Source organism: Acipenser ruthenus, chromosome 3, assembly GCF_902713425.1.
Source record: "Acipenser ruthenus chromosome 3, fAciRut3.2 maternal haplotype, whole genome shotgun sequence".
In the NCBI taxonomy this organism is placed as follows: Eukaryota; Metazoa; Chordata; class Actinopteri; order Acipenseriformes; family Acipenseridae; genus Acipenser; species Acipenser ruthenus.
In genome coordinates, this window is record NC_081191.1 from 62,116,580 (window position 1) to 62,138,970 (window position 22,391).

The following is a 22,391-nucleotide window of genomic DNA, read 5'->3' on the forward strand; positions in this document are numbered from 1 at the left end:
TAAATTATTTATGTAACATAAGAGACAATACAGTACCTTTAATTGAATTAAATTTTCTACCGGTTAATATCCTACTTTGTGTGTTCTCTACCACTCTCTTTTGTTGTTTCTGTTTAGATAATTATTTACTATGCCTTCTAACTATTTCGACAACATCGTCCTTTCTCAACCACTGCTAAAAACAGAATTTCTGTGCAACTCTTTGCAACTGTATCATATTTTTGCACACAGCAATACACTGAATAGAATCACATGCACTGTTAAAGGTCTGTGGCCTTATTTGGATCTGCTGATCATGTGATCAATTGAACAGACTCCAAAGTATCTGAAACACTTTCTCATTGTGCAACATTAGCTTGGAATGTTCTTCTTTTAAATCAAAAGAAGTTAATCAAATACTGGGGTAAACCGCTTGAAAACATAGCCCATAGTGTCTCTGTTGATTATATAGCTATTTCATTTGATGCTAAAATAAAACTTTTTTGATTGCCAAAATTATTTTGTTTTTCAGTACAACCCCCTCCAACTAATTATCATATAAACCAAAATCTGGGCCTGATTACTGGGAACATTACAGTAGCCTACATCCTTTTATTATTTGTTTACATTTATTTATTTTTTCAGGTCCTTGTTTAAAAAAAAAATGACCCCCTTTTGCACTAATTGAGTCTGTCCATCCATCTGTCACAATATACATGTTGAACATTATAACCCTTGTTTTTGCACTAATCTTCACCACACTTTTTTTTCATAAACTCCGAGCCTCCTATTAACATTTCAGATTGCGTTTGGCTATAATCTGATCAACTCACAATGAACTAGTTGCATTACTCTGCATTTCCAAACAGCTGGCTTTGGCAGTGTTTGTGACTGCAATTGATTTCAGTTGGATGTGACAGTAGAGTGTGTAGAAGTAGAATTCTCACTGCATGCTGTGCAGATTCAGAATCAGCACAAATTCCTACATTGTTCGCAACAGCATCTCTCTCTATAACCCACTGTGATGAACACAACTCCATTTTGAGCTTACACTTGTTAGCCAGATGTGACTGTTACATATTGAAGCATTGAATGCTGTAGGTTAAAAGTTTGCCAAGGGGCATATAAACCAGTATTTGGCTTGATTGACAAAGTTTTTTTTCAGAGCATTTTTCTTTGTATTTTTGTGGCAAGATTTGTTTTACATATAACCTAGAATCATATTTCAGTAATTGCGCTGATATATTCATGTAGCGACAAACAACAACAGATAACTGGTTTTGGAAAGTGTTGAGCTGAGATCATCTGTATCAGACATTAGACAGTAATTTGATTCAATACCCTAACCCCCGGGAAGCCAACTACAGTATATATATTATTTGGAGACATTAGAGGGTGGCACGCATGACCATAGAGTTTAGTTCAACTGTTGTTTAAAAATGAATGGCCGTCTTTTACATCTCTGATCCTTGTTTAAATAGATAGTAGTGGGAAATGTCACAAGGGAGAGACTTTGGTATCAAAGCTTAATATGGGAAAGAAGATCAAATGTTGTTAAACATTTGAAGTTAACTCAATATCAGAACAATGCATCCCACTGTCCCCAAACTGGTTATGAGAAATCTTTGATTGTCATCACACTCTACCCCTCCTGCACTAAATAAAGTCCCTAGGTTATTAAAATCAAACTATTTATTAAAACACTGTAAACTAATATCCAAATATCTTGAATGCAAACACATACTGTACTAATTATTTAATCAATTTGTTGTAGTGGGTTCCTTAGACTATTGCTAAAATCTATAATTTTATAGAATTTAGAAAAGCAATGCGCTTTAAGTTGTCTGGCTAACATCTTACAAATATGCCAATCAAGCACTCTAAGTGAGTATCACTGCAGTATGTTGCTTAAAGGAGAATACTTAAAATAAAATCAATTTTCAAAGTTTTTATTAACAGCCTTGTCACTGGTCCCCCTTTCATTGAGATGAAAATCTGTGTTCTTTCCTTGTTTGTTAATGTTATTTTATTTGTTTACTTTCAGATTTGCCACATGACCGTTTTTTTTTTTTTTTTGTAAATGACTCCATTTAACCAATCTGAGTTGCCTTGAGTTGCAGTTGTAACAGACTGCTTCTTTATAATATAAAGTTATGCATACATAACTAACCTTCCTTTCTTCTAAATACACCTCTGTGGTTGTAAAATTATCCCAAGACAAAGTCTAATTCCAATAACGCAATCAGTTATCAAACGAAAAAGTGATTACAACAAGGTTGGCAGGAGAGTATTTTGTAAACAAATATTAAAAATAGGAATGAATAAAACCCATATGTTAGTGAGTTAGTTGTCTGTCTCTGTCAGGTCCCACTTTGGATACCTAATTCAGACATTCGTATTTATCTTATTATTTGCACTGTCTGACCAGTTTTGACATAGGGATGTAGTAAAGTAGTTCAACAAATTGAAATGCTGCACCTTCAGTACCTTTGAGGCTCTTCTAAAGCATGCGTGTGCTATTTTCAGTTGATTAATATTTCCTTTGGCAGTCGAATGTTCCAGCTGATTTCTTTGCTTATAACTGCTTAGCCAGTTTGATGTGTAAATTGCATTAAATGAAAACCAGAGCTGGATACAAAGCTGACACACTGAGTTAAATTTACAACCGTATGTGTTAACTGCTGAATTTATTGGTTTGGAATACTGAAGCCCTGAGAAGCCAAATAATGTAATTTCTTGGGCTTTATTTTCCTAACACACTACAAGTTACATACTCCTGATAGAAGAGTTTAACAACTGGACAGCAATTGTATGTGAGAAAACAAAGCAGCACCAAAGAAAAGCAAACACTTCTAATATTCTTATCACCCAAGTGTGTCAGAACAATGCACTGGTGGCAGTTTGAACTAATCGGAATTCAAGTCTGGTGTTGCTTTGAGGCGAATACACCGGAAATGCTGTATCAATTCTAACATAACACTGACATGGTCGATTCGCATGGGAGTAAAAAGACACAGAAGGTCCCGATGTCCTGTAAAAAAAAATCGGAGCACCCACCTCTGAGAAAATTATCTGGGATAAAAAGAAATGGATGGTTCACACGTGACTACGTTTCACAGATGTCGGTAAAAATTCCGAAACCACCTGTTTATGTGGTGATTTTTAGTCCTGTGCGAATCAGGCTTATGAAAACAACAAACCTGCAAAAACCATTGCAAGGTTTTCCTGTATATACAGTTTACAGGAGAACAGAGCAGTCCAAAGAACAAAGCAGTCCAAACAGCAAATTGGCCACACCTCTTAAATAGTAGATCAATGGCATATTTGTAGGGCAAACTTTATTTGTGGCCATCTTGGCAGTTTCCCAACTACCATGACCTCCAAACTGCTACATGTAGTTCCTTGATATGCAGAGTTGTGTCTGAAGAGGATGTGATATATATTTTTTCATGTTAAAATTATGATGGCAGAGACCAGTGTGCACAGACACACAGGGTGTATGGTACATATTTTTGAAAACTTGAATGACATCATGATTTATATACCAGTCAGAGTTAAGAAATATTAAAACATGTGGCTTTAATGCAAAACCACTTATGTTATTTTAAAGATGGAATCCCTGGGCTATGCTTTGTACTTTTTTTTCTCTGTGCTTGCTGTACATTTTCCATAATAGGGGCTGACATTAAAACAAACAGAATACTTGTTTCTAATAGTGAAATCACTGGTTAAAAATCTCCTGCTTAACTATTTGTGCTATAAAGCTGCCAAGAGGCATGCCACATTAGCACAGCAAAAAAATTTTAAGTAAAAACATTCTGGAAGAGCTGAGAATAAAAAAAGAAGAAAAGTCAGGACTCACAAAGGTTTTAGTTTGTATATTTTTTTAAAGATAGTATTCATGTTCAAAAAATTGTAATTGTAATTCAATTGTAATAATTTCAGTAGCTGCAGCTCAACATAAAGAGGTTTTAGATAATTAAAATATTCCCTTTGTGTACCATGGTGTCCATACGTATTTTTACTGTCAATATGTAGGTGATTTATAGATAACAGTACAGTATGCCCTTCATACAAAACAACAATTTGATGCTTGTCTACAGCTCTTTTCTGCTGCATTGTACTTGAACACATAACTAGTTAATATATTGCATACAGTAGTTGTGACTGGCGTCCAATTCTAATCATAAACACTTTGGTAATATGGGGATGAATGTAAATATTGACATTCAGTGCATAACAGTTGCCTGCTGCCTGTGGGGAATTCATTCACAGTGCTTTTTTCAGAGTTCATACAGGGCCAAAACATCCAACTGTAGGCAATTGAACATGTTGTTTGACCTTTTTCCTCATACCAGATACTTAGAGCTTTAAACAATGGTATTAGTACTGGTGTAAGAATAAGAAACAACAGTTATAATGCACCCTACAGATGTAAGGGTGGGGTTTTCAAGGCAGCTTTTTTCTTTCTGTTTCTTGAACAGTCACATGCTATTGAATTCAGCAGATAAAAAATCTACTTCAGATTGAATCTGTTTAAAATGTCTCACTGCGTTCCTCTCACCACCTCCCAGCCAGGATCTCTGTATACAGAGCAATGAAACGTCCTCTCAGTGGGAATGGGCTGCCCTGAGCTGCAGAGAGGAACTCATTTCTGCATTGCTGGTCTCCTCTGCAGCAAGGCTCTGCTCTTCTGATTGACAGATCGTTTTCATAACCACTTTTCTGAGGTCACAGCTGAGTCTACTGCAGTCACGCAATCCTCTGTCTCGTGGAGTTTACTACACCACAACTACACGAGAGCTTCTTAAAGAGACAGGGGACATTTTCAACAAACTTAACTAGTGTAGCTTAGGTAATGCATTTTCTTTTTCATTTATCTACTGAGATTTCTGACTTGATTACAACATCTAAGCCCACAACCTGTTCCCTTGACCCCAGGCCTTCTAAACTGATTCAGCGCTATGGGAAGGATCTTGCTTCAGCCTTAACTCATATAATTAATCTTTCTCTATCTCACTGTTATCTCACTTGGATGTTAATTCTGGTGTCCCCCAGGGCTTGGTTTTGGGCCCACTGCACTTTAACATCTACATGTTGCCCCTGGGTGAGATCATCCTTAGACAAAGTGATCAGTTTCATTCATATGCAGATGACACACAGCTATATATCAAATTGAATACTAACATTTCTTCTGATATATTAGTGCTTACCAAGTTGTCTTGCAGACACTGAATCTTGGATGTCTGCTAATTTTTTGCAGCTAAATGCCAGTAAAACTGAAGTTCTGCTTACTGGCTCTAAAACACAATTGAAATCGTTCACTTATTTCCAGTTTAGTTATGGTAACTGCCTACTGCAGCCTTCAGCTTCTATAAAGAGTCTTGGGGTAACTTAGATGCCACAATGTCTTTTGAGGCACACATTTCTGCTGTTGTCAAATCCTCTTTTTTCACATTTACGGAAGATTGTCAAAGTTTGACGTTTTGTCTCTTTCACTGATGCTGAGATTTCGATCCATGAATTTGTAACCACTAGGCTTGACTATTGTAACTCCCTATTTGCGGGCCTTCCATCTAAAGCAATTGATAGATTACAAATAGTTCAGAACGCAGCTGCCAGAATCTTGACTGGTAGGAAAAAGTACCAACACATTACACCAGTCCTGGCTAAACTTCATTGGCTTCCAATCAAGTATTGAATCTCTTTTAAACTACTTCTCCTGACTTACTGTTCACTCAATGATACTGGTCCTGCTTACCTTACTGAATTACTTTGTCCTTACCAGCTGGCTCGTACTCTTAGGTCCTCCCAGCTGGCCTGCTGGCTGTTCCTGATGTGAAACTGGTTGGTCTTGGAATGACCTCCCAGCTGACATCAGGTACTGCCAGTCAGTCGATCGGTTTAAAAAATGTCTTAAGACTTATTTGTTTAGTCTCGCATTTGGTTAAGGTCCTTGAGAAGAGCATCTCTCATTGTCCTCTCTGATATGTTTGTTTTTATAGCCAAATTTGCTTTTTGTGTTTATGTCCTGCTTTTGTGATTGGTTTGTTTATTTCTCTTTAAGATATTGTATTTTTTTTAATTGTGTAAAGCACCATGAGATGTGCAGGTCTGCACATGATAAGGCGCTATATAAATCAAAGTTGTTGTTGAAAACTACTTTTTATGATTTTTTACACAGCTACACATCATGCTTTTTACCATACCATACCTCGCTATTCTTTACAATGCTTATCTATGGTTTAGATGTGTTCACTATGCTATATTACACTCTGTGATGCTTTTACTATGGTAAACTTTTAAAAGGACTGGGCCATGGCCATTTTTTGCTCTTTTCTATTGATGGGGGGGGGGGAGTTCCATATAAAATCACTTTTTTCTAAATCATTCAGATTTAGAAAAGCAAAAATGAATGACTTCTGGGCATATAATACAATGCAGTAGCAATACTGTGTATATTAATTAATATTATTGGCAATGGTTCATGTTATTAGTATTGTTCGTAGTGGGCCCCTGGTAGTTTTAGTAGTAGTCAGTAGTTGTAGTCACATTAAATACAATGTTTTATTAATTTATCCACTACATCTTCCTTCTGAAATATATATTCTATCTAATATTTTTGCCAGATAAGTCACAATATGACCAACACTTAAACAATATACTGCAGTATAAGCTAGTTTTGAAATTACAAGCAGAGCCTGGCACGCTTTGCTGTAGAGTCAATTCTGTTTGCTTCATTGTTTTGATTATTTTTTTTATTGGATTTTAATATAGGGCTTTCACCTTTTGCAGTCCTCATGAAAATAAATCTTTCTCAGAATTCAGACATCCTGCATTACACTGTTAACTATCTGTTTCCGTATAATGCTGTTATTCTGAAGTTAATGAAGGATGAAAAAGTGCTCCAGATGTCTACAGTAAATAACTACAATAGTGTTGTGACAGAGAAAGAAAGAATCTTGGTTATAAATCTTCCTCCCGACCTGTGAGGGTGACCTATGGTACACCAAGTCATCGCCCCAGAAGGGAAGCGATGTGGCAACCGCGAATTGGAGGAGAAACGGTTGCACTCACTAACGAAGGGAGCGTGACTGACAGTACAAAAGGGGACGTGGCTAGGTGATCTGTTCCTTTTGTTATGGTTAAGATTGAACCGATAAAGGAGAACTATAAAATAACCGTGAGTGTTTTGTTTGTTTGTCGTGTCTACTATTACTTGTTTATTCTTGTTAGACGGCTAACACGATCCGGAGCTGTTGCTTAAGGCCAGCACCAAACTCGGACAACACTTCACAACTATACACGAATAAATTGTATTTCACCACTAGCACTTTAGCACTCACTCTGGAATTGTGATCGTGTGTGTGTGTGTCTTTGTGTGTGTTCTACTGTGTTTATTCTTTCGAACTGTGTTTATTCTTTCGGAACTGTAACCCGTTGTTCTGAAACAGTGCAATACACAGCCTGGGATTATTCTTTGCGGTCACCAGACCGGGATTATAAATAAACATTTCTGTTTGGACTGTGAACTTTGTTGTCTGTCTTCTGTTTTGTAATCACATCACCTCTACACCTGCGCACTGCAAACCACTTTGCCACAAGTGTTTAGTTGTAATTCGACACTTCATATTTTATGTTTTAGTTTTTTCAATGTTTGTTTTCTTCTATTTCATTTAGCTGTTCCTCATCTACTGTTATGTGTCTACTCTTGACAGTTGCTGGTGCACTTATTTTTTTTTTTTTTTTTTTTTCAGGTGGACTGCTGTCTTCACTCAGAAAGTTGGTGTTGTACCAGTTATCTGGAGTTTCATCCCCAAATATATTAAAGGAAATAGGTAGAATGCCATTCATTTTTGGCAGTGGTTTTGTAACTAATAAAAAATAAAATGGCAGTTTGTCATGGAATTTAGAATGTGGTGCGTAGTGATTTATTCAGTGTGAAGCGGCTCATTAGTATGCAAGCCATGGTATACGCTATATATACGCACGGTCATGTGATGCTGTTTAACCAATCAGAGGTTGTTGTTTTGGCACTTCTTTTCTCGCACACTTGATATCAATGCTTGTTACGTGTTCTAACACTGTTGTAATCCCAGTTAGTTTCTTCCAAGGTAATTCTGCGCTTTCCATGGCTTCTTGAAGTTAAAAAAAAAGTAATTTCCTGTTTGTGTGTTGTTCATGGCATCCACAGCACCTTTTTTCTTCTCATTTTCAGAAAAACCTTTAATTGAGACTCCATAGCTTCTTTTATTTCCAGTAAACTCAAAATACGTTGCTTTGTGCAGCGTGTCAGTGATGTTGTATGTTATAATCTTTCATAACTGCAACAGTTGCACTACAAATCAGACATATTGCCTTGTCGTCAAAATTATTAATTGAACAAATAATCATCTAGCTAACGATTTTGGAATCTTCTGTGTTCCGCCTCCACCTTTCGCTTCCGTGACATCTCCAACTACTTTATGGCTAATGATTTAAGGAATCAGACAAGGAATACATGTTAAAATTAAAAGGTAAGCAGTGCACTTTCAGTTGACGTTGCCTCTGCCTGTCCCACAATAAGCTACTGACCAAAAGATACACCTGGACTGCTGGGGCTTTTGATTTCAGGGTGGTCATGGGTAAGTCTCTGACATTATTGTGCACATTAAATTATCGCTCACAATCTATGTAGCATGCATGGTATGGTATGTAAACTAGCCAGATACTGTGCACGTATTTTAATGCGTTCTCTGTTAGTAAATGGGGCAATAAATTTAGATTTATCGCGCACGTTAGGCTCACTACTTTAAGTGCGTGCTAACTCCAAATTTATTGCCTTTTCATAAATGAGGCCCATAAGTGTAGAATCGGTAAGAAAAATAATCCACAGTTTCTCGTGCCTAACGGCACTCAGACGGTGAATTATTTTTACTGATTCAATCGTTGTTTATCCCTTACTGATATAATGCCATGTGATTAAAACCAGACAAATCCACTGCATTAAGGCTGTGGGACATAAAACTTTGGATCTGCATCTGTAAGAAATGTAGTTTATTATTCAGATGTACAACATCAAACTTGCCTGCTTTTGATTGTAGCAATGTATTTTTTGAATCATGTTATCTGATGAATACAAGCACTTTGGCATTGCCAGGGCAAATGGAATTTCCTAGTTTTGCACGCGAGCTACAGGGGGCTCTGCCAGAGAGGGTGCAGCTGGCATGGGAGGGCTTTTAATCATCCATGGAGATAACATAATGTATCCTTTAAGGCCCAGTCAAAAATGATGCTTGAGCTGTTTATTTATTTATGGTTATTATAGGTGAATATTAAAATGTCCCATATGGTAAATATTGTTTATAAATGTTTTTAAGCTCTACCCTTATAGAAAAGTTTATACCAAAATGCAATTTGCTATTTATTTTTTTTTAGAAAGTATGTTATAAAATGTGTAACATAATATTCATTTAATTTCTTAAAAAGTGCATATACGGTTTAATACTAGCTTTACAACATAAATATATTTATTTTCCTTTAAAAAATACTTTAAGTTTTAAACTGTTTTACTAAAAAAAAAAAAAAAAACGCAGGTAGACTTACTGCAAAGCAAAATAGGCTATTCAACACTGAATATAAAATAATAATTTAAAAAAAAAAGATTTAAGGCAGCTAAAAATAAATAAATATACAGTATATCTCACAATCCAGTGTGATGTGTAAGGTACTGTATGATGTAAAATCTATTCTTTTTTTGTTGTTGTTAAAAGCAGTAAAAAACCAATTCTACAGCAAAGTATATATTTAATGGGGAATCGTTTTTAATCATTACATTCAACCTCAAAGCCACTTTCATCAACAAAATATGTTTTAAAAAATATTTAGTTTAAAATAAACTCCCCTTTGAACTGAATAGTAGGGCTAGATTTTTAAGTTTAATGCGACGCCTCCCTCCTTTTGTTTTCTCTCTCCCTGCATGGCTTCATATAACATTAAATGTGACTTCTGGTTAAACTTTTTTTTCAATTTTGTTTTAGTACTTCATAAAGAATATAAATCTGGTTAAATTAAACTTTATACTGACCATTTTATTATTGCATTTGAAACCGAGTAAAATATCACCAATACACTTGGAAAGGGCTAATAAATTGAAAAATTTAGTTGAAAATATGTACTATTTTCCTCAAACACATTTAAGAGGTTGTGGAACAGCTTCTTGGGTCCACTGCACAGAAAACCTGGTGTGGGTTTTGACCAAGTGATCAGTGAACTCTTGGTAGGGAGACTTGGCAAAGACAGTCTCCTTCCAGAGATCAGGGGTCAGGTAGCTGTAGGTCTTGGAGATGGCATCAACGGGGGCCTTGGCAAAGTTGCCCAGCGTGGCTGTGTAGCCCCTGGCTGAAGTGTAGCAGTCATCAATACCAGCCATCATGAGCAATGTATTTGGTAGGGGGCAGATATGATGCCAGAACCATGGGGAGCAGGGATCAGACGCACCAGAGCTGAACCGCAGTCGCCTTGCAAGGTACTAGTCGTATTTGAAATGTTGCCGAATTTAAAACACAAGCTTGTTAAGTTTCACAATTAGAATAAGCATATGAGTTTAAAGATTGTACTTTTCATATCACATAGCTGTTCTCAAAAATTTTTTTTAACACTGTTGGTAAAAAAAAAAAAAAAAAAAAAAAACATATTTCACTGCGTTTTAAGATTGCCTAGTGTCATGGATTTTAAATTAAGATTATGTAATCAAAACTCTCTCAGCTATTTTTTTAAATAATTTAATACATAAAAAAAAAACATTATATTTAAATAACTGTAAACTGTTTTCTTAAATAGGTCTGTCATATCCGTAATCTTTTTTTTTTTCTTAAATATTACGAATATAATCAAACTTTAAAGAAATGAAATAAACTTTGACTTAATGTGAAATATAGTTGATGTATTTTATGTTAACTTTAAAACAAATATGCGTCACACCAAATAGCATGGATAACACTATGTAGCTTCCACATTTGCAAGCCTTCATTGCAGTTTTTGTACCATAATTAAAACGGGAATGCAATTTCCTATCTTTAATGTACAGTACCTTGTCGTCATTATTATACTATAAAAGCCAGTGTAACAGTAAGAAGACTGGAGATGACAAGGGTCCCAAGTCTAGTTACATCCAGATTTATTTAGGGATAAAGTCCCCCCCCCCCCCCCCCCCCAAAAAAAAAACACCATTAGTCTTCTAGTGTCCCTACAGTTAAGAAATCTACAAATAGTACATCATTTTGTTACATTATGTATTTTATTTAACGCTAACTTAGCACCGTAAATAAATGATATACAGTGAAATATGTTTCAGTTGATGCATTTTAATTGAGCATATCTTAGTAAACCACATTGTCCTAGTGTTACTGCTATGATACAAGGGACATCAATTGTACAGTAATATGATACTATTAGCAAAACAATACACAAAAATAAATGTGTTTATTCTATGTCATTGGTTGCAGTCGTTCTGACAATTTTAGATTTTAGCAAACAAAATCCAAAACAGATTATTACATTTTGTTTTTAACTAACTTAAACATAGCTGCAATCAACATGCCCCAAAAATGTTTTAATCATATAAAAATCTGTTTTAACGTACTAAATCTACTTTTCCTGCCTGGCGGCCATCTTGGATTGTAGTTAGGCCCTCTACTGATTATGAGCCTTCATGTCTGAAAAAAATAAAATATGTATACGAAAAGCTCAACACTTTACCAATAAAAACATTCTTCTAAGCTTTTGATTGAAAGATCAAAAGTTTTAAGTGTACAAGCAAGCCTCCCAAAAACACACCTCTCACTGTGGGTAGATGGCATAGAATGGGCACAGCAGATATATGTGTATGTGTCACATTTAAAGGCATGGGTTGTGTTTACTATATATCAAAACACAATTATTAAAGACTTGCTTAAAATGTGATGTCTATCAAGAAAATAGTATTATCCCTGTGCTGCAATCATTTTTACAATATATTCTTCTAGGTTAAGAAGCCCCTGTATCATAGAGGCACACTGAGTGAAGCTCGCTCCGCCCTCCGGCTACATCACTGTTGTAAAATGACACGCTTGCCAATTTTGCAAGCGCAGATCATATTTCCATCCAACCATGGTTGGCTCTTGGTTTAAATGACCATGCATTATAGATAGAGAGCCGTGAAATTATTTTTATTTTTTATAATTTTTCGTTGTATTTTTCACAAATTTTATTTTATTTCATATTATCCGCTATAAATATTGTTTTATTTCATTTTATTACGGATACACATTAATAAAATAACTAATATATATATATATATATATATATATATATATATATATATATATATATATATATATATATATATATATATAAACAAAGTATTCAGGTTTTCTACTGAATTCCAATGGGATTCCTATAGGATGTTCTACTGGATTCCAATAGGATTCTATAGGATTTTCTACTGGATTCAAATTGGATTCCTTATTGGATTTTTCTATTGGATTTCCTACTGGGTTTTTGCTATGGGATTGCAACATGATTTTTTTTTTGTAGTGGATTTCTATCAAGATTCCTATTAGATTTTCTGTAAATAATAAGAATATAATAATAAAACATTATAATATAATTCCTTAGGTTCTCTATAAATCAAACAGTATTACACATTTCCAGAGTAAAAACATACATTGCAACAGTTGACGTTCACATTTCTAATGTTATTTGCAAACAGATTTTCTGGAGAACTTCAGAAAACACACAAGAAAATCCTACAAAAAATGTATTATTAATGTTATTTATTAATTTAATCTTCAGAACTCAGTTTCCTTTTTGATATTTTTTCTTCATCACTATATTTTTGAGAAATGGCTTTTTTGATTTTTTTTTTCCATTCTTGTTTTTGCATTTATGAAGTCTGCAAAAAAATAAAAAATTAGCACAGGGCAAAGTCATATCTTTGTTTTCATTCGGTTTGGAAAAAGGACTTTGGAGACTGAAGCCGGATCTTGAAGTGGCACTATGCTTTAGTGCGAGAGGTCCCGGGTTCGCGCCCGCCCTTCGCCTGTGTGTAGATTGCCTCGCCCTGTGTGATGCGCCTGCCTGCGGGAACCGAGATCGCTACAATATGTTCTTGTTAGTTGTCGGACACCCTCGCGTCCAAGTCGTGCCAGATTAAGTTGACGATCGAACCAGACTTTACTCACCAATCCGACCGCGGTGTCAGGGGACAGTACCTCAGTTTACCGCAGACACTTCAAATCCAGTCCAGTAATTCGGGGGGTGGTGTCTGGCGTTGTCCTTACCTGCTTTTCTAAGAGTTTTCCTGACTGACAGGAATACATTATTGCTGGTTTTAAACTCGCTGTCAGCAGATATGTCAAAACTTCTACTGTTAAAATATGTATTTAGTCCGGCTCAGCGTTATAAAACTGGAAACTGAAAACATATTTTTTATTTAAGTACATTAAGCAGCCCATTCTGCATAACTTTTTTGTGTGTGTGTTTTTTCAGTCTTTATTTTCTTCTATTTCATTTAGCTGCTCCTCATCTACTGTTATGTGTCTACTCTTGCTGGTGCACTTATTTTTTTCAGATGGACAGACCTTCCGTTTCCCTTCAGACCGCACCTATGGTAATGACTGAGCCTTGACAACTACAATTGCACGTATTTATTTAAAGTATTTTGTTGTATAAACCTCCCAATTTAAACATGTCACTCTATGTTTGCTTTATAATGCTCTTTAGTTTTATTTCGTTTTACATGTTGCATTTCATTTTATTTCGTGTTATTTCATATTTGCAAAGAACACAGGGCTCTATTTATAGACATAGTTTTATCTCCTTTCTGTATGTCATACTTATTAGGACCTACACTGGCAGAAAGCTCAGACTGTCTACTTTATATTTATACAACCATTAATAAAAGTCGACAAAGACGGCTAGATATTGAGCTTGAATAATGGTAGCAAATAAAAACACTATGCCACAGATCCGCAGCAAACACCCATTTTCACTGACACATTTTACTGGCAGTGTTTTAAGATCAATACAGAAGATACTACAATCAAAAATAAAAACAAATTCCACGTGGTATGTCTTCTTCAATTGCTATGCTATACTTAAATTATTCAACATGTGCACATTTTGGGCCACTGCAACATACAGCACATACTGTATTAAGCATTAGCTTTGTCCTTTTTTTGTTTACTATAAACCTGCTCCAAAGGTTGTTTATAAACTAAGAATTGTTGTCTCAGTCCATTTAAGAATCCAGTCACTTGGGTCCAAAAAGACACCTGCTGATTCTGACTTTTTCAATCTGAACCCAGTTCGCTGTAGTCAAAATACCATTAGTGCCTATTACCAATGCTTAAGCACATAGTAATACCTGTGCATGATCTGGTAAATTATGAAAAAAATACATACCTTAATGTGGTCTGTATTATTTATGGATATGGTCCTTAAATCCAATTTGTGTTTTAATGCAGATTCAATATGTTCAAGAAACAAATTTCTTCCATATGTTTTTAAGCTTTTTTAAAGTATGGTACTTTAATAACTTAATACCATAAACTTCAAATAATTGCCAGGTCTCAAATAATCGCCTGTTTCTAATACGCGCCGGGTCTGCTGGCAAATATTGTAAATAAACGCTGGAAGTGTTTAATTGAAGTTTTACGGTAATCAATTTTCTTTCCGAAAGACTGTTTTTATCTCATAGTTTTAAAACAATTATTTATGAAATGTCTTTACCAGGTTGAGAATTAAAAGTATAAAGTAGTGAATAGAATAGTATATTGTACTGTACTTTCATAAATCTAAATCAAATTGGGAACAGATGTAAACCTATCAGAGACAGGCTGTCTCTGTCAATCTGTTTTTTAATAAATACATTACCAGCTACCCATCTTTGTACATTCAGGGGAAATTACTTGTGGTACTGTATCTTAAATAAGCAGGTAATATAATTAAAATAACATATTTTTAAATAGTAATAAATATGTAATAAAATTAATTTGCAAGTCACAAGTATTGATTGTTAGTAGGTTACTAACCCTAACTTTACCAGGCCCATACTGTTCAAACTGGAAAGTAAATTACTCAGTGACCCAAAACCTTATCTGGAGTGCTAATAACACTGAAATAATATCTGCAACTAATATGGGATGCTGAATGCAATTAATTAATATGTTACATCAACATGACATATTTTACTACTTTCTCTCAGGAAGACTGGATTTTGTTGCACAGCACACATAAATATTTAATGATGTACGCAAGATGAATGTTGCTGTTGTGCAAGACAACTCACAAGTTTAAAAGTTCAACTAGTTTAATTTCAATATATAAGGCTCTCATCATGGCTTTCAGATGGGGGGAACTGAAGACGAAATTAACTAAGTGAAGATCAAGTACCAAACTCAACATTACACTTATCTTCCTTAGGTGTCCATATTGAGCTACATCTAGTATCAATTAATAGTCTTCATATGTCTTATTATGTAAGATATGTCATCTTTTGTTTTTTGGGTGCAAGGTTCGTTCTGCAGATATGGGTCTGTCACATGGCTAGCTGAGTGGTGACGTCAGAACCAGGAAAGGAAACACACACAGGACGGTGAAATGAAATGATGAAGGCGCTTGCTTGCGCCGGTTTATTATAAATAAAAAGGTTTGAACAAAACAGAAAACAGGACACGGCACTTTACGCCAAAATCAAATTGACAAACAAAACAGACTAACACTTAAATAGTGGACTAACAGACAAACACGGTGAGTATGAATAAATAAATAACAATTATTCTTTTAGTATACTTTACTTTTCCTCCTTCTCCACACCTGTTCTCCACTCACCGAACACACAACCCCGAGTGAGTGCTTTGCATCTATATATACTGTTGTGCCGGGATTCAATTACTAATTAATTATTCACTTGAATCCCAGCATGTGAACTAATTCTGTGCAACCCCGTGCTCACATATTAAATACTTTAAATGCACGTGAAGTGAAGTGCAATCCCCGTGCCTAAATACAATTATACATTTTAAACACTCGTGCTCATTACCCACATTATATCCCGTGTACCAACTACAATACACCAACATTTACACGCTACATGCAACATATAACAAAAATATACACAGGGATGGGGCACATTGCCACAGGGTCCTTTACCAAATGATGTCTCTTACGATAAGAGATACCAGATATATACAGTATATTAACTTATTCTAAATCACAAAACCAGATCTTGTAGCCAGGCAGTACATACAAAATGTGTACAATATGCACAGGGTGACATCTGTTTACAGCATAAGATATACTGGAATTTTGGCACATTCTTTAGATGGCTGTAGAGGTTTTAATCACAAGTTTCAGTGTCTCTATCAGCAACAACTGGTGATTAATAGGGGAAGAAGATGGCTGCAGAGGCTTGGGACAGCTGATTGGAGGTGAGGGTGTGACCAGTAGGACAATAAATTAGCCACCTGCATGGAATGCTTGATAAATGTTAGTAACAGACACACACAATACAAATGCTGTAACTACAAACTTAGAGCTATCACCATGGCATACAGATGGACAGTTCCTCCAAATAGCCCAAGCAGTTCCTTAGTTACAAGTAAAAAAAAAATAACATTGCTACATTAACACATACATTTCCCAAACAATGCCCTAAGCAATTTTCATCACAATTTGATTAACACTCCTTATGTCCTCCTTATATGTAAAACCAATGCTTCAATTGTGACATTGTCAAGGCTTTTCCAGGCCTTTAACTATTAAAGCACTGAGGTTTGCCTCTCATGTCTCTCGTCCAACAGTTAGCATGTTTTCTCTTTGTTTCAATTTGAAAGGGGAAATTTGAGTAAATGCTCAAGACACACTAACCCTTAAAACCACTATATATCCAATCAGATGACTGACATTTATCGTATGACATGCTTTGTCAAGTGACATTGTTTTACTAGACCAAGGGCAAAAGTGTGTGTTTAGTGCACTGGCCACACTCCTGCTGAATGCTGATTGTATATATAGGTTGTTGATATTTTTATCGATTGTACATTTTTAGCTGAATCCTAAATAAAACACAATTTGTTGCTTAGAAATTTCATCAATTTCATTGATCACAAGCGAGCAGTCATAAGGAACAAAGATGTGTGAGTGTCTCATTGTCTTAGCCTAATATTGTATCCTTTGACTTCTTAAACTGAATGACATAAAATATTCATTTAAAGAATGTGCTCTATATGTTTATAGGAGATCAGATCAACTGCAGTCAGGTGGACGTAAAGATGTAATCTTACCCAACAAAAAGTAAAACTAACTGTATTTCATCTAACAGTGTTCTTCAACTGTCAGCCCACAGGCCCAATTCGGGCCACAAGAGCCTTCCGTTTGGCCCATCGAGCATCAGCTGCCCTTCATTACAAAAGATGAAATTGCAGCTATGCAAAACTAAAAGGTTGCTGCTATCTACAGGACATTTGTGTCCCCTAACAAGTGTTTTTTGGTGGGGTTTTTTTGGCAACACACCATAATACAGGAACAAATGATCACTGCACTTCACCTGGCAATAATCCTTCTCCTTTCTTGTTTACAACTCACTCTGTATGTAAGCTACCCTCAATCAATAAACTTTGGTTTATTCACACACTCAGTATGCATATTCACTCCCATTCCCATCGTATATACTATTACCTAACGGTGAATACTATTTTAGAGTTTACTATTATTATTTAACTTCTCTAAATAATTACTCCGCTCTTGTAAATTCTATCTGTCCTTAAGGTTCCTGCCTCCACTGACTTACTGATCTAAACACAGTTAGTTTGGTTATTTAGAGAACCACGATTATGCCTTTTATTTTAAACATGCACATTTGTGAGATAAAGAGTGATTCAGCATCACTAGCTCCAGACAGCGAGAGACATACAGACAAAAAACTAACTGAGAGAGAATAAGAGAAACAAAAAACTACTGAAGCTGTGACAGACAGACAATTCATTCCCAGGGTTAGGCGGAAGTCAGCCATCTAGAAAGGGGGCGGAGCTACTGTACACTAAATCATCGACTCGGAAGAGAAACAATGTGGCAGCCACGGAGCGGTTGCAATCGTTAACCAAGGGGGTGTGATTGATGGTATATAAGGGGATGCAGCAAGGTTATCTGTTCCTTTTTTATGGTTAATGCTGAACCAGAAGGAGAACCGGTATTGTTATCGTGAGTGTTTTGTTTGTTTTGTCGTGTCTAAAAATACTTGTTTGTTGTTATTAGACGGCTAACACGATCCAAAGCTGTCGCTACAGGCCAGCAAAAAACCCGGACAACACTGCACTTGAGGCACAATTTACACCACGAGTATTAAAGCACTCACTATGGACTTGTGATCATGTTTGTGTTAATTGTGGGTGATTAAATATCGGGACTGAACCCGTGGATTAAACAGAGAAATACACCATGCTGTGTATAGCCTGTTATCATTTATTGTTTACTGTTGTCAGACTGTGCATTACAGTACTTTGTTGTTTGCCCTTGTCTTGAGCACTGTATCACCCCTATACATGCGCACTGCAAACCACTTTGCCACAAAGCACAGAAACCAAGTCTGTCAAAGATCTTTTATTTTGGCTTAAAAAAAAACAACCTGTTTGGCAACAGTAAGAAATGCACATATGGCACACCTGCCAAAGATGGCACGTTCAATATGCCCTTACATTCATTTTTCCTCTCTTTACTGTCATTCCATGTGTTTAATTTAGAAACATTTCAGCTACATTAAACACATTGGAGTTAGAACATGTTGATACAAATTTAGACTTACAGTGCTACACTTCTAATCAGGCGCTTAATAAGATGCTTATGCAACTGTGGCAGGGTAGAATATTTGCGGTCAAGGCTGGTCAGCGGCAGGAAAGCAGACCCAGAGACAGAAGCTGCAGTTTTAAGCTCTGTTGCGCACGTTTATTTAACAAAAAACAAAGAACAAAACAGGAACAAATAAACAAGAGCACAGGGGCCAAAATAAAAGTTTCACAACAAAAGAATAGTTGCTTGTTGCTTGTTGCCTTCACCTTCACCTTCACCTTCACCTAACAAAGGATTTTTCTCTCCCTTATATACACATGTGGCCATTCCCCACTTATCACTCAATTACCTACTTGGGGAATGGTCACACCTGTGATTGTTGGCAGGGCTAGATTTAACCCCATCCCTACCAAACTTACATTTCCACACATATTTACACCGGCCCAGCAACATAAATAAAACAATACATAATTGACATGCTTTTATTAGTTAACTTAAATGCTTTCTGCGCAGTAATTTTCTTAAAACAAAGACAGTCAAGCGAGTGTCAAAATGTTAGGCAATAAGAAGGGACATTTTTCATAGTTTTAATAAAATAAAGATTAATAGCATGCTGTTTAAAGAGCATTGCAGTAGGATTTGTATAATTATAATCATGTTTGCAAGATGCCGTTTGAATATTGTCAAGAAAATATCTATTATTTTATTAAATGGTGATCAGATATTGTATTATTGTTAGTGGTTATTTCTGAGATGTATTTGATTGGTGTAAGTGTAGTGTTGCAACGTTCTGTTATGTAAAGTGTGATTTTCATGACCGATTAAACAACTCCCCACCGGTACACACATCATGTGCATCCTGTGGCCCCAACAAGGTTTAGACACTGCCTTATCTGGCCCACCAGAGAATGTAATTGAATACCACTTCTTATGAAAATGCCCTTGCTTTTACCAAGGTTTGGTGTTTAAAATCAATAACTTCTGAATCAATCTTTTGTAGAATCATCTGAGGCAAACAAATACCACATTCTCAAAAGAAGTCACTAGTTAAAAATAGATTTAGTTAAAGTAGAGACAGCAGTACCAGAAATATTGTGTAGCTGCACATTGTAAAAGTAGCTTTATACAACAAACATTGAGATATCTAGCATCAAATAACCTTTTCATATTTGGTGGTCCTGAGAAACTCACTGTTCACGGTGGTATCTATCCAAATATTATCACCTATAATGCCAGAAATTACATCTTTCAAACCAGATGTCGAGAGTCTTATGCATGTGATAAAATGAATAAAATGACCTGCGATATACATGACCCACAAGTGTGCCCAGATAACCAGCATTCTTCAGAACAAGTATTTAGTACAAGTATCAGATTCTCAGTTCATCCTACATGAATACATATACTGTATATTTTTTCAACATTTGAAACCTTCTATCTATCCATTTGAATTCCATCTATCCATTTCAGTAGCATACATACACTACAGTTTTGAGGTTTTGTCTATAAAGGTAATGATAACATATGACACCCAGTAGGGTAAAAGATTAGCAAATGTATTGTTATGGTAATAAAAATATTGAAAAGTATAGAACCACTCAGCCATAATATTGTAATTATCTGATTCACGTGTAATAAATGAATGGCTTTCTGTGCTCCAATTGGCTGGCCTTGAGAGTTGTATAAATTATATAAGAGCTGCTACACTTGTGCATGTTCTTTCAACACTTAAGTTGTTTATCATATAGAAAGTGAATGTGTGATTAATCTTTAATCAACCCTTAACTGTTTTAAAAAGATACAAATTATTTAATGACATTATTTACCTATAGAATAAGAAGTGAGCTGATAGAAACACATAAGTGAAAAGTATTTAGTACTAACAGCTGGAATGTCAATGCCATCTAAAAAGACATCTAGAAATATATGTTGCTTACTTTGTAATAGTGTAATGGATACAAGCAAAAATCAAAGTCAATGCATGAGTGGACCACCACAAAGAGGCATGTTTTTCACTAAACTTGCTTAGAAGGGCAAACGTTTCTATGTAATACTCAGAATGAGTCTTAAGAATGAATTAAAGAGAAAAATAAAATCCTAAAATGATTTATTTGTATGAACTCTCTACAGTATATACATTTGAAAAAAATATGCTTAACAGGCTACTGAAATGTTTTCACTTCGATAAAATATATATACCATTATTCTGCAGTAGTAAAGAAAAAGACCATTGTTAAAAAATACAAATGACTAATATTAACATTAACAACTCGCATTAGGTTTTATGAATATGGATCAAAATACATTATATAAAGAGCAGGATAGGATAACATCACTATTAATTATTGTATGTACAATAACAAAGTGAGTAAATGTATCAGTAAATATAGTTGGAAGCTGCTATCATGATCATAACATTGAAAAACTACCCTTGCAGCTTTAAGTTCAATCAGGATGTACAATATTAAAAGAGGAAGATAAAGTACCATAATTAATAAGCTTAAAGCAACTGAACTGGCAGCAACAGGAAGAGTCCAGCATTTTCAAAAGAGCTGCACTGCCAGCCTGCCCTGTTATGCTATCCACCCCACTGATTTGCGAATATAACTAAACACTATTTTTAAAGTCTCAGTGTCCAAGTGTGATGGAGTATGATGCATAATTCCAACTGAATTGCTTACCCAATACAAAAACTACAAATAAAAGTAAAGAACTGGACAAAAAATGTTTTAATAAAAAAGTATTAAATCGCTTATTGATTATTTGAAAAAAAACTGGTAATTTAAAGTGTGCTTGGACACGTAGGTGTGTGTGATAGGGGTTCTTGTGTTACTACTGACACCATGTATGTATCATTTTAGTAAAACAGTGAACAGACCAACCTTGAAAGAAGCTCTTCACCCTAAGGTAGCTGACACTGAGGCGCAGAACAGACAGTTTATCCAGTTTGGAAATTATGTCCGGAGAGAATGGCAGGAGACTGGCAAGGCGATCCAACTCTGCATTCAGACGATCTCTGTGTCTCTTCGATGGGTTGGACTTTTCACTCACCACCGCTGGCTTTCTATTGCAGAATAAATGATTTCACACATTTGAATTGGATAACAAGCTCAAAGTACAATACTTTTTTAAATTCAAATGTTCTGATCTGAGAAAAGCCTGTCAATAAAAAATAATTAGAAGCCATTTTATTTATGTGCACAAATTATCAATACCCATAAGTAAGAAATTGGAGTTTCCATTCAAATACAGCTGTTTTATTGTCTGAGTTATGATTTATTTTCATTTGATACAGCATATAATACTTTTTACTGGGAAGTATTTATATTAGTATAGGTTTTTTTTGGTGCATTTTCAGTCACTGGATCTTTTTTTTCGTAATGTCATTAAATGAACATACACACAATAGTTTATATTTTCTCATTAGGATCGGTATGATATACAGCATGAAGTGTGAAAATGCTCCTTCATTGAGTTAAATATCCCAGTTTAAAGGGTATGATCATAAATGTAATTTAAGAGTAAAAGGAAAAGACGAAGCAGGTGTAATTAGTGCAGTATAGCTTTTATACTTTACTAAATGCCTCAACTTTACAACACAGTGG

At 35.4% G+C, this 22,391-nt stretch overlaps 1 protein-coding gene across 1 annotated transcript in view; it reads right to left on the minus strand.

Annotated features, from left to right (window-relative positions):
* Positions 1 to 22,391, minus strand: part of LOC117435701 (aryl hydrocarbon receptor repressor-like) — a 102,017-nt gene that overhangs the window by 76,717 nt on the left and 2,909 nt on the right. The window contains exon 3 of the mRNA XM_034059063.3: positions 21,669 to 21,850. Coding sequence (XP_033914954.3) covers positions 21,669 to 21,850 — 182 coding nt within the window. The remainder of the gene's footprint in view (positions 1 to 21,668; positions 21,851 to 22,391) is intronic.